Below are 14,090 nucleotides of genomic sequence, written 5' to 3'. Positions count from 1 at the left end.
CCTGGTTGGTGAGTGGACCCCAGACCTCACAACCATAAAAGGCAATGTGTTCTATAACTGATTCAAGTATTTTTTAGCCAGATCCTAATTGGTATGTCGAATTTAAGATGACGCCAGAGAAGAAGGCAGACGTTTGACGTGCCCCCAACCGATTGTGATTTTGTTCATTTATTTGCGTTGTTTGTAACTTTTTTTAAACGTATTTTGTACATAATGTTGCCGCTCCCGTCTCTTATGACCGAAAATAACTTCTGGATATCAGGACTGCGATTACTCACCATGGACTGGTAGAATACTTTGTTTCCTTTAACGAGTCTGACGAGGCCGACGCAAACGATATACTGCTTTCTCGGGAACAGGCCAAGACACCTGTGATTTGCGTTAAGAGGAGGCGGAGAAAAAGGGGCATGAGGGCGGCCTGCCTTCTGAGAATTCGTAGGCGATCGAATAAACCCCCACTTCCTTCCAATCTGCTAGCAAACGTGCAATCTTTGGACAATAAAATAGATGACCTATGCAGAAGATTAAACTACCAATGGGACATAAAAAAATGTAATATCTTATGATTCACGGAGACATGGCTGAATGACGACACTATCAACATACAGCAGGCTGGTTATACGCTGCACCGGCAGCATAGAACAGTGGCATCTGGTAAGACAAGGGGCGGCGGACTATGTCTTTTTGTAAATAACAGCTGGTGCACGATATCTAAGGAAGTCTCGAGCTATTGCTCGCCTGAGATTGAGTATCTCATGATAAACTGTAGACCACACTACCTACCTCCATCTGTATTTTTCGTAGCTGTTTACATACCACCACAGTCAGAGGCTGGCACTAAGACGGCATTAATGAGCTGTATTCAGTCATAAGCAAACAAGAAAACGCTCACCCAGAGGCGGCGCTCCTAGTAGCCAGGGACTTTAATGCAGGGAAACTTAAATCCGTTTTAACAAATTTCTATAAGGGTGTTAAATGTGTAACCAGAGGAAAAAAAATCGGGACCACCCTTACTCCACACACAGAGACACATACAAAGCTCTCCCTCGCCCTCCATTTGGCAAATCTGACCATAATTCTATTCTCCGGGTTCCTGCTTACAAGCAAAAATTAAAGCAGGAAGCACCAGTGACTAGATCAATAAAAAAGTGGTCAAATGAAGCAGATGCTAAGCTACAGGACTGTTTTGCTAGCACAGACTGGAATATGTTCCGGGATTCCTCCGATGGCATTGAGGAGTACACCACATCAGTCATTGGCTTCATCAATAAGTGCATTAATGACGTCATCCCCACAGTGACCGTATGTACATACCCCAACCAGAAGCCATGGATTACAGGCAACATCCGCACTGAGCTAAAGGGTAGAGCTGCCGTTTTCAAGGAGCGGGACTCTAACCCGGAAGCTTATAAGAAATCCAGCTATGCCCTCCGACGAACTATCAAACAGGCAACGCATCAATACAGGACTAAGATCGAATCATACTACACCGGCTCTGACGCTCATCGGAGGTGGCAGGGCTTGCAAACCATTATAGACTACAAAGGGAAGCACAGCTGCGAGAGCTGCCCAGTGACACAAGCCAACCAGACGAGCTAAACTTCTTCTATGCTCGCTTCGAGGAAAATAACACTGAAACATGCATGAGAGCACCAGCTATTCTGGAAGACTGTGTGATAATGCTCTCCGCAGCCGATGTGAGTAAGACCTTTGAACAGGTCAACATTCACAAGGCCACAGGGCCAGACGGATTACCAGGACGTGTACTGGGAGCATGCGCTGACCAACTGGCAAGTGTCTTCACTGACATTTTCAACCTCTCTCTGTCCGAGTCTGTAATACCAACATGTTTCAAGCAGACCACCATAGTCCCTGTGCCCAAGAACACGAAGGTAACCTACCTTAACAACTACTGACCCGATCTGTAGCCATGAAGTGCTCAGAAAGGCTGGTCATGGCTCACATAAACACCATTTTCCCAGAAACCCAAGACCCATTCCATTTTGCATACCACCCCAACAGATCCACAGATTATGTAATCTCTATTGCACTCCACACTGCCCTTTCCCACCTGGACAAAAGGAACACCTATGTGAGAATGCTATTCTTGACTACAGCTCAGCGTTCAACACCATAGTGCCCTCAAAGCTCATCAATAAGCTAAGGACCCTGGGACTAAACACCTCCCTCTGCAACTGGATCCTGGACTTCCTGACGGGCCGCCCCCAGGTGGTAAGGGTAGGTAACAACACATCCGCCATGCTGATCCTCAACACGGGGTCCCCTCAGGGGTGCGTGCTCAGTCCCCTCCTGTACTCCCTGTTCACTCATAACTGCACGGCCAGGCACGACTCCAACACCGTCATTAAGTTTGCCGATGACACAACAGTGGTAGGCCTGATCACAGACAACGATGAGACAGCCTATAGGGAGGAGGTCAGATACCTGGCCGTGTGGTGCCAGGACAACAACCTCTCCCTCAACGTGATCAAGACAAAGGAGATGATTGAGGACTACATGAAAAAGAGGACCGAGCACGCCCCCATTCTCATCGACGGGGCTGCAGTTGAGCAGGTTGAGAGCTTCAAGTTCCTTGGTGTCCACATCACCAACAAACTAACATGGTCCAAGCACACCAAGACAGTCGTGAAGAGGGCACAACAAAAACTATTCCTCCTCAGGAGACTGAAAAGATTTTGCATGGGTCCTCAGATCCGCAAAAGGTTTTACAGCTGCACCATCGAGACATCCTGACTGGTTGCATCACTGCCTGGTATGGCAACTGCTCTGCCTCCAACCACAAGGCACTACAGAGGGTAGTGCAAACGGCCCAGTACATCACTGTGGCCAAACTTCCTGCCGTCCAGGACCTCTATACCAGGCGGTGTCAGAGGAAGGCCCTAAAAATTGTCTTAGACTCCAGCCACCCTGGTCATAGACTGTTCTCTCTGCTATCGCATGGCAAGCGGTACCGGAGCACCAAGTCTAGGTCCAAGAGGCTTCTAAACAGCTTCTACCCCCAAGCCATATGACTCCTGCACAGCTAATCAAATGGCTACCCAGACGATTTGCATTGTATATAGACCGGTATTGTTATTTACTGTTGCTCTTGAATTATTTGTTATTCTTATCTCTTACTTTTTTGCGGTTATTTTCTTAAAACTGCATTGTTGGTTAAGGGCTTGTAAGTAAGCATTTCACTGTAAGGTCTTCACCTGTTGTATTTGGCGCACGTGACAAATAACATTTGATTTGATTCACTAAAAAGCTCTGGTGAACACAGAGAATAGTGGAATTGGTGTCATAGACTACTGATAAGGGATAAGAGGCTAATAAGTTCAAAGCTCAGTTGCACTTGACCTACCAGCAGTAAATGATGTGCAAGCAGTAAATGAAAAAAGTAAAGAGCGTACAATATGTTATCACTTCGTTCCAAGATGGTGTAGCAGTTGGACTTCTGTTTGTCTTTTCCCGTCCCGTCCCGTATATATATTTTTCTTCGTATATATTTCTGAAATATTTTTTATATATTTTGTTATCTCAATTTCCATCTATGGACTGAACATACTCTCCTGCAACCCGCCTCACACAATGTAGTACGGATCTGCTATTTTTACACTTTTTACCCTGGAACCCCCATCAGGAGCTAGCCAGCTAACTAGCTACTAGCTAGTAGTCAGTTAGCCACTACTAGCAGTCATCACCGTTAACTCGGACATCAGCCAGCCTCAGCCTGGTCAATTCCTGCCAGTCTGCACAGCGTGATATCAACCCAGAGCATATCGGACTGCTTTTTCTCAACCACATCTCCGGATTTCTACCGCAAGCTCTGAACCTTTACACCGGATCATCGCAGCTAGCTAGCTGCTATCCGAGTGGCTACTGCTGGCTAACGTCTCTGTCCCGAAGCAAGCACCAGTTAGCCTGGAGCTAGCCTGGAGCTAGGCCCATCTCCTGGCTAGCTGAAGAGGTCCATCAGCCAATTCTTGGGCAATACCTATTTTGCCAATTGGCCTGGACCCTTTTACTGCCGACACGGAGCCCCGCCGATCCAGCACGACTGGTCTGCCGACGTAACCGTCCGAGGGGGTTTCAACAGGCTCTTCCGTTGCGACGGCCCCCGAAGGCCCATCTGCTTTCCTGCTAACCCCGGCCCGCAAGCTGTCTGAATCGGTGTGTCTCCAGCTTGTCTAGTTACTCACTGGACCCTATGATCACTCGGCTACACATGCCTCTCCCTAATGTCAATATGGCTTGGCTATTGCTGTTTTGGTTAGTGATTATTGTCTTATTTCATTGTAGAGCCTCCAGCCCTGCTCAATATGCCTTAGCTAGCACTTTCGTTCCACCCCCTCAGCTGGTTTAAATGGTGCCTCTAGAGACAAAATCTCTCTCATCGTCACTCAATGCCTAGGTTTACCTCCACTGTATTCACATCCTACCATACCCTTGTCTGTACATTATGCCCTGAATCTATTCTTCCGCGCCCAGAAATCTGCTCCTTTTACTCTGCTCCGAATGCAATAGACGACCAGTTCTTATAGACTTTAGCCGTACCCTTATCCTACTCCTCCTCTGTTCCTCTGGTGATGTAGAGGTTAACCCAGGCCCTGCAGCCCCTAGCTCCACTCCCATTCCCCAGGGGCTCTCATTTGTTGACGTCTGTAACTGTAAAAGCCTTGGTTTCATGCATGTTAACATTAGAAGCCTCCTCCCTAAGTTTGTTTTATTCACTGCTTTAGCACACTCAGCCAAGCCAGATGTCCTAGCCGTGTCTGAATCCTGGCTTAGGAAGACCACCAAAAATCCAGAAATTTCCATCCCTAACTATAACATTTTCCGACAAGATAGAACTGCCAAAGGGGGCGGAGTTGCAATCTACTGCAGAGATCTGTCATACTATCCAGGTCTGTGCCCAAACAATTTGAGCTTCTACTTTTAAAAATCCACCTTTCCAGAAACAAGTCTCTCACCGTTGCCTCTTGTTATACACCCCCTTCAGCTTTCAGCTATGCCCTGGACACCATATGTGAATTGATTGCCCCCCATCTATCTTCAGAGTTCGTACTGTTAGGTGACCTAAACTGGGACATGCTTAACACCCCGGCCGTCCTACAATCTAAACTAGATGCCCTCAATCTCACACAAATGATCAAGGGACCTACCAGGTACAACCCTGAATCCGTAGCCATGGGCACCCTCTTAGATATCATCCTGACCAACTTACCCTGTAAATACACCTCTGCTGTCTACAACCAGGATCTCAGCGATCACTGCCTCATTGCCTGCGTGCGTAATGGGTCCCTAGTCAAACGACCACCCCTCATCACTGTCAAGCGCTCCCTAAAACACTTCAGCGAGCAGGCCTTTCTAATCGACCTGGCCCGGGTATCCTGGAAGGATATTGACCTCATCCCGTCAGTAGAGGATGCCTGGTTGCTCTTTAAAAGTGCTTTCCTCGCCGTCTTAAATAAGCATGTCCCATTCAAAAAATGTAGAACTAAGAACAGATATAGCCCTTGGTTCACCCCAGACTTGTCTGCCCTTGACCAGCACAAAAACATACTGTGGCGTTCTGAATTAGCATCGAATAGCCCCCGCGATATGCAACTTTTCAGGGAAGTCAGGAACCAATATACTCAGTCGGTCAGGAAAGCTAAGGCTAGCTTTTTCAAACAGAAATTTGCATCCTGTAGCACTAATTCCCTCAAAGTTTTGGACACTGTAAAGTTCATGGAGAATAAGAGCACCTCCTCCCAGCTGCCCACTGCACTGAGGATAGGAAACATTGTCTATACCGATAAATCTACGATAATGGATAATTTCTATAAACATTTTTCTATGGCTGGCAATGCTTTCCACCTGGCTACCCCTACCCCGGCCAACATCTCTGCACCCCCTAAAGCAACTTGCCCAAGCCCTGCTTCTCCTTCACCCAAATCCAGACAGCTGAAGTTCTGAAAGAGCTGCAAAATCTGGATCCCTACAAATCAGCTGGGCTAGACAATCTGGAACCTCTCTTTCTAAAATTATCTGCTGAAATTGTTGCAACCCCTATTACTAGCCTATTCAACCACTCTTTCGTATCGTCTGAGATCCCCAAAGATTGGAAAGCTGCCGCGGTCATCCCCCTCTTCAAAGGGGGAGACACTCTAGACCCAAACTGTTACAGACCTATATCTATCCTGCCCTGCCTTTCTAAAATCTTCGAAAGCCAAGTTAACAAACAGATCACCGACCATTTTGAATCCCACTGTACCTTCTCCACTATGCAATCTGGTTTCTGAGCTGGTCATGGGTGCACCTCAGTCACGCTTAAGGTCCTAAACAATATCATAACCGCCATCGATAAAAGACAGTACTGTGCAGCCGTCTTCATCGACCTGGCCAAGGCTTTCGACTCTGTCAATCACAGCATTCTTATTGGCAGTCTCAACAGCCTTGGTTTCTCAAATGACTGCCTCGCCTGGTTCACCAACTACTTCTCAGATAGAGTTCAGTGTGTCAAATCGGAGGGCCTGTTGTCCGGACCTCTGGCAGTCTCTACACAGGGTTCAATTATCGGGCCGACTCTTTTCTCTGTATACATCAATGATGTCACCCTTGATGCTGGTTATTCTCTGATCCACCTCTATGCAGACGACACCATTCTGTTTCTATCTGGCCCTTCTTTGGACACTGTGTTAACAAACCTTCAAACGAGCATCAATGCCATACAACACTCCTTCCGTGACCTCCAACTGCTTTTAAATGCAAGTAAAACTAAATGCATGCTCTTCAACCGATTGTTGCCCGCACCCGCCCGCCCAACTAGCATCATTACTCTGGACGGTTCTGACTTAGAATATATGGACAACTACAAATACCTCGGTGTCTGGTTAGACTGTAAACTCTCCATCCAGACTCACATTAAGCATCTCCAATTCAAAATTAAATCTAGAATCGGCTTCCTATTTCACAACAAAGCATCCTTCACTCATGCTGCCAAACATACCCTCGTAAAACTGACTATCCTACCGATCCTTGACTTCGGCGATGTCATTTACAAAATAGCCTCCAACACTCTACTCAGCAAACTGGATATAGTCTACCACAGTGCCATCCGTTTTGTCACCAAAGCCCCATATACTACCCACCACTGCGACCTGTATGCTCTCGTTGGCTGGCCCTCAATACATATTCGTCGCCAAACCCACTGGCTCCAGCTCATCTATAAGTCTCAGCTCACTGGTCAACATAGCAACACCCACCCGTAGCACGCGCTCCAGCAGGTATATTTCACTGGTCATCCCCAAAGCCAACACTTGCTTTGGCCGCCTTTCCTTCCAGTTCTCTGCTGCCAATGACAGGAACGAACTGCAAAAATCACTGAATCTGGAGTCTTATATCTCCCTCTCTAACTTTAAGCATCAGCTGTCAGAGCAGCTTACTGACCACTGTACCTGTACACAGCCAAACTGTAAATAGCACACCCAACTACCTCATCCCCATATTGTTATTTATCCTCTTGCTCTTTTGCACCCCAGTATCTCTACTTGCACATCATTATCTGCACATCTATCACTCCAGTGTTTATGCTAAATTGTAATTATTTCGCCTCTATGGCCTATTTATTGCCTAACCTCCCTGCTCTTCTACATTTGCACACACTGTACATCGATTTTTATATTGTGTTATTGACTGTACATTTGTTTATGTGTAACTCTGTGTTGTTGTTTTTGTCGCGCTGCTTTGCTTTATCTTTGCCAGGTCGCAGTTGTAAATGAGAACTTGTTCTCAACTGGCCTACCTGGTTAAATAAAGGTGAAGTAAAAAAAATATTGTTGCTCTGATCCTCACATCATTTGAATATAGGCACTTCAAGGGCCAATCAAACTTGGATTTTTTTCCTGGACTTTGCCCTTTGATCTTGGATATCTCATATCTCAATCTGTACTCAAACAATTTTTGGGGTGTTTCATTTAGATTTTTTTTTATTGGGATTTAGAATTTGGGAAATAGTTCTAGATGTGAAATGGCTGTCCTGTACGTGACTGAATCCCTTTAAACGGTATGTAACTACTCCGTTGCACAATGCAGCAGTAGCGTACAGTGACTCAACTAGGTGCCATTATTAAACATAGAAGAAGTAGCGGGTTGTCACTAGTTACCATAGCCACAAAGTTATAAACCTCTCCCATTTCTGCAATTTATCTTCTTAAAATGTGATCTTAAACCTAGCCCTAACCGTAACCCACTGCTAACCTTATGCCTAACCTTGAATTAAGACCAAAAAGGAACAAACAAATAATATTTGTACGATATAGCCAATTTCGACTTTGTGGCTGTGGTAACTAGTGGACACCGAAGTAATGTGACGACATGATAACATCCGGTGAGTGACCTGGTCTGGTCCGTCCTCCAACATCAAATTCATCATCTAACAGTCGGTCATACCAGGTCAAAAGCATAAACGTCATGGTTTTCGAGGAGAAAATGATACTGAACGGGGAACCTGAAGATGTAAGACGTGAACTCACCATGTTCTATTTAATATCTCGTTAAATAATGAACGGGCTCATTTGTTAAAGGCCAAACTTGAGAAAGCCAAAGTGGCTAGCAGATTCGTTAGCAAACTCGCTAGCTAGTTAGCCAATAATCTGCTAGGTTGCTTTCGATCAACCAGTGGCAATAAATAGTACGCGCCAGCTAGCTTAGTATATTGCCCAGTGTGTAACATCGGTGTAATGTTTCGAGTGGTTTAAAATGTGTTTTTCTTTCAGGAAGAGGAGGAAGAGGAGGAGGAGGAAGATATGGTGGTATGAATCGATTTGGTTTGATTCAGCATAATCTGCCCACCTTGCATTTGTTCTAAAACCCACATAATATGTTCTAACATAGCTAACTATATGTCATGCAACTGGAGGGAATTAATAGCCTGGTTGATCTGTTTGAGCTACAAACAGATCTGAGACCAGGCTAGGGGAATAGATAGTTTGTGTACTTATTGACCTTGGTTTATCTATTCCAGGACCCCCTTGAGGTGGTGCGGGACAAGTGTGCACAGGCAGAGCACTGCGTCCACGCCAGGGCGAAACTGGAGGACTGTGAATCCAGGGTCGGCTCCAAGTCCGAAACCAGAGAGGACTGCACCGAGGAGCTTTTCGACTTCCTCCATGCGCGGGACCACTGTGTATGTGAGATCTACCCAGACACTTTCACCAACAGTGAAGAAGGGGGTGCAAGGGAATACATACAAGCAGGCATGAGAGTGCATGTGACTCCATTGATAATGCCTGCAGGTCTTGATAGAGCCTACTCAAATCAAATGTTATTTGTCATATGCTTCGTAAACAACAGGTGCAGACTAACAGTGAAATGCTTACTTACGGGCCTTTCCCAACAATGCAGAGAAAAAATTATAGAAAAAACACAAGGAATAAATACACAATGAGTAACGATAACCTGGCTATATACACAGGCTACCAGTACCGAGTTTATGTGCAGGGGTACGAGCTAATTGAGGTAGATATGTACAGTTGAAGTCAGAAGTTTACATGCACCTTAGCCAATTACATTTAAAATCAGTTTTCACAATTCCTGACATTTAATCCTAGTAAAAATCCTGTTTTAGGTCAGTTAGGATCACCACTTTATTTTAAGAATGTGAAATGTCAGAATAATAGTACAGTGATTTATTTCAGCTTTTATTTATTTATCACATTCCCAGGGGGTCAGAAGTTTACATACACTCAATTAGTATTTGGTTGCATTGCCTTTAAATTGTTGAACTTGGGTCTAACGTTTTGGGTACCCTTCCACAAGCTTCCCACAATAAGTTGGGTGAATTTTGGCCCATTCCTCCTGACAGAGCTGGTGTAAATTGAGTCAGACTTGTAGGCCTCCTTGCTCGCACACGCTTTTTCAGTTCTGCCCACAAATTTTCTATAGGATTGAGGTCAGGGCTTTGTGATGGCCACTCCAATACCTTGACTTTGTCCTTAAGCCATTTTTCCAAAACTTTGGAAGTATACTTGGGGTCAATGTCCATTTGGGAGACCCATTTGCGACTAAGATTTAACTTCCTGACTGATGTCTTGAGATGCTGCATCAATATATCCACATAATTTTCCTCCCTCATGATGCCATCTATTTTGTGAAGTGCACCAGTCCCTTCTGCAGCAAAGCACCCTCACAACATGATGCTACTACCCCTGTGCGTCACGGTTCGGATGGTGTTCTTCGGGTTTGCAAGCCTCCCCCGTTTTCCTCCAAACATAACAATGGTCATTATAGCCAAACAGTTCTATTTTTGTTTCATCAGACCAGAGTGCATTTCTCCAAAAAGTACAATCTTTGTCCCCATGTGAAGTTGCAAACCGTAGTCTGGCTTTTTTATGGTGGTTTTGGAGCAGTGGCTTCTTCCTTGCTGAGCGGCCTTTCAGGTTATGTCGATATAGGACTCGTTTTACTGTGGATATAGATACTTTTGTACACGTTTCCTCCAGCGTCTTCACAAGGTCCTTTGCTGTTGTTTTGGGATTAAGTTGCACCAAAGTACGTTCATCTGTAGGAGACAGAACGCGTCTCCTTCCTGAGCGGTATCACGGCCCATGGTGGTATGATTGTCCCATGGTGTTTATACTTGTGTACTATTGTTTGTACAGATGAACGTGGTACCTTCAGGCGTTTGGAAATTGCTCCCAAGGATGAACCAGACTTGTGGAGGTCTACAAATATTTTTCTGAGGTCTTGGCTGATTTCTTTTGATTTTCCCATGATGTCAAGCAAAGAGGCACTGAGTTTGAAGGTAGGCCTTGAAATACATCCACAGGTACACCTCCAATTGACTCAGATTATGTCAATTAGCCTATCAGAAGCTTCTAAAGCCATGACATCATTTTCTGGAATTTTCCAAGCTGTTTAAAGGCACAGTCAACTTAGTGAATGTGAACTTCTGACCCACTGGAATTGTGATACAGTGAATTATAAGTGAAATAATCTGTCTGTAAACAATTGTTGGAAAAATGACTTATATCATGCACAAAGTAGATGTCCTAACCGACTTACCAAAACTATAGTTTGTTAACAAGAAATTTGGGGAGTGGTTGAAAACGAGTTTTAATGACTCCAGCCTAAGTGTATGTAAACTTCCGACTTCAACTGTACATATAGCTAGGGGTAAAGTGACTAGGAAACAGGATAGATAATAAGGAGTAGTAGCAGCAGCAGCGTATGTGATGAGTCAAGAGTTACTGCAAAAGAGGGTCAACGCAGATAGTCCGGGTAGCTATATGGTTAACTATTTAGTAGTCTTATGGCTTGAGGGTAGAAGCAGTTCAGGGTCCTGTTGGTTCCACACTTGGTGCATCGGTACCACTTGCCGTGCAGTAGCAGAGGGAACAGTCTGATGTATTGTTTTATTTATTTATAGGGGACAATGCACATTAATCAGCATCAATAATGCAACATCCATGTAAATGTGCCGGGGATAGCCAAAAGATCATTTGCATTCGTAGTCCCTGGGCAGTTAAGGACAATTACACAGCCACAATACAAAAACTCACTAAAACAATACAAAATACCAATACATTACATCCAATAATATATCATTCTAACGACAACAACAACACTATCATAAACTAGTCTTACATATGAGGAACCACAGATAACTCATGTGTACAGGTTTGGATAGATTTTGGCCATGTTTTCAATTCAAATTTAAAAGTACAATAATCAGTGATTTGGGTACCTGGAGTCTTTGACCATTTTTAGGGCCTTCATCTGACACCGCTTAGAGGTCCTGGATGGCAGGGAGCTCGGCCACTGTGAGGTACTGGGCCGTACGCAGTACCCTCTGTAGCGCCTTGTGGTTGGATGCCAAGCAGTTGCCATATCAAGCGGTGATGCAACCAGTCAAGTTGCTTTCAATGGTGCAGCTGTAGAACTTTTTGAGGATCTGAGGGCACATGACAAATATTTTCAGCCTCCTGAGGGGGAAGAGGCATTGTCATCCCTTCTTCATGACTGTGTTGGTGTGTGTGAACCATGTTAATTCCTTAGTGATGTGGACACTGAGGAACTTGAAGTTCTCGACCCTCTCCACTACAGTCCGTCGATGTGGATGGGGGCGTGCTTGGCCATCCATTTCCTTTAGTCCATGATCAGCTACTTTGTCTTGCTGATGTCGAGGGAGAGGCTGTTGTCCTGGCAACATACCTGCCTGGTGACTGACATCCTCCCTGTAGTCTGTCTCATCGTCGTTGGTGATCAGGTCTATCACTGTAGCGTCTTCAGCAAACTCAATGATGGTGTTGGAGTTGTGCGCAATCACGCAGTCATGAACAGGGAGTACAGGAGGGGACTAAGCACGCACCCCAGAGGGGACCCCGTATTGAGGGTCAGCGTGGTGGATGTGTTGTTGCCTACGCTCACCACCTGGGGGCGGCCCATCAGGAAGTCCAGGATCCAGTTGCAGAGGGAGGTGTTTAGTCCCAGGGTCCTGAGCTTAGTGATGAGCTTGGAGGGCACTATGGTGTTGAACACTGAGCTGTAGTCAATGAACAACATTCTCACTTAGGTGTTCCTCTTGTCCAGGTGGGAGAGGCTAGTGTGGAGTGCAATAGACATTGCATCATCTGTGGATCTGTTGGGGCGGTATGTGAATTGGAGTGGGTCCAGTGTGTCTGGGATGATGGTGTCGATGTGAGCCATGACCAGCCTTTCAATGCATTACATGGCTACAGATGTGAGTGCTACGGGGCGAAAGTCATTTAGACAGGCTACCTTGGCATTCTTGTGCACAGGGACTATGGTGGTCTGCTTGAAACACATAGATATTACAGACTGGTACTGTATGTAGGCTGGAGGTAGATCTCTCTGTCTGCCAAGAATGAACATGACACTGAGGCTGGCTGTCAGACTGACAGAAGAGTCATATCAGTGGGTTCATCTCAATAGTATATAGTGGTTTCCTCTCCTTGTCTCCTCTCCTTCATCTGTACTGTTCTGAAAACAGTTGACAGAACTGTGGTTGAAACCATACTGGGTGTTTACTTTCACCTGTCCAGTTCCTTCACGTCAGTGCAGATGATGGAGAGGAAACGAGGAGAGAAAGCAATTTAAGACTATTGAGATTCAGTCAGTGTATTCGAGAGATGCGTAGTAGTATACTCCCTCCCTATATCTCTAGGGAAAATAATAGCCTAGTATTACTGTCAGCATTGGGCTACTCATCCAGGTGTACCACCACAACTGATGCATGGGTAAATTAGATGACTCAACATTTGAACTTCTACAAGCAAGATTATATCCAGGAGTCAGTGGATTTACTCTATCGCATGCTCCTCCTTCATTAAGTTCATCATGATTGGAGATGTTAGAATTTGAGAACAGTAGTTGAATAGCAGGATGGAGAAGGCTGTGGAGAAACAGGGACATATGAGTGGACCGAACCTCATTTGGTGATAAGGCTGGGTGCTTTCTATCGTCAGACAGGAGGAATGAATAGAAAATACTCCCAACTTTGGATGGGATAACTAGCTACTTTAGGAGACAAGTGTCACTCACTTTGCATACATTTGTACAAGACAGTTTGCAATAACTTGTCCTTTAATTTCTGTCCTACAGGTGGCTCACAAAGTCTTCCATTCTGTCAAGTAAAGTCCCTCCAGCTCCCTGCACTACTGGCAGAAGTTCCTTGTCAGATATAGACAACTACCATTTAACTTAAGTGACAAGTACCTGGTTTTAAAGGATTCCTCTGAGTCTAAGTTGTAACCTCATACACACTATCTGTTCATGTGAATAAATTATAAATTAAGTGTTGAATCAGTGTTTGTTTTCTGTGGTTGGATTTAATATATTGGATGATGCGTCTAATCTTGTCTATCAGCTGGCGGTATAGCTATTGAGACTGAGCATCAATTTGCATCAATTTGACAAGTGCAGCATACATTAATTTGGTCATTGGTCTAAACTGGATAATTGCAAAGCATTACAATTGTGTTTTATGTTTAGCTTAAACGCAATTTCACATGCAATCAACAGTCCCTGATAAGATACAATCATACTATATGGCACAAGAGTAGCCTAATGTGCCATGAAATATG

General features: G+C 44.9%; 1 protein-coding gene across 1 annotated transcript; it reads left to right on the top strand.

Moving 5' to 3' along the window:
• The first annotated feature begins 8,368 nt into the window (after nt 1–8,368).
• LOC120053661 (cytochrome b-c1 complex subunit 6, mitochondrial-like) lies at nt 8,369–13,809 on the top strand. Its single transcript, XM_039000834.1, has 4 exons — nt 8,369–8,502; nt 8,763–8,798; nt 9,011–9,172; nt 13,609–13,809. The coding sequence occupies exons 1-4, from the start codon at nt 8,458–8,460 to the stop codon at nt 13,639–13,641; spliced, it is 276 nt and encodes a 91-aa protein (XP_038856762.1). The 5' UTR covers nt 8,369–8,457; the 3' UTR covers nt 13,642–13,809.
• The last annotated feature ends 281 nt before the right edge of the window (nt 13,810–14,090 follow it).

This window comes from Salvelinus namaycush, chromosome 9, assembly GCF_016432855.1.
Source record: "Salvelinus namaycush isolate Seneca chromosome 9, SaNama_1.0, whole genome shotgun sequence".
NCBI lineage: Eukaryota > Metazoa > Chordata > Actinopteri > Salmoniformes > Salmonidae > Salvelinus > Salvelinus namaycush.
Note: the sequence above shows the minus strand (reverse complement) of the source record. Positions and strands in the feature narration are given on the sequence as shown.

What these genes read in the sequence shown, in the direction of transcription:
- LOC120053661 (XM_039000834.1), top strand. Translation starts at nt 8,458, where the DNA reads ATGGTTTTCGAGGAGAAAATGATACTGAACGGGGAACCTGAAGAT. An exon ending in TGAACGGGGAACCTGAAGAT is followed by an intron (nt 8,503 to 8,762) that starts GTAAGACGTGAA and finishes TTTTTCTTTCAG; the next exon opens with GAAGAGGAGGAAGAGGAGGA. An exon ending in TCCATGCGCGGGACCACTGT is followed by an intron (nt 9,173 to 13,608) that starts GTATGTGAGATC and finishes TCTGTCCTACAG; the next exon opens with GTGGCTCACAAAGTCTTCCA.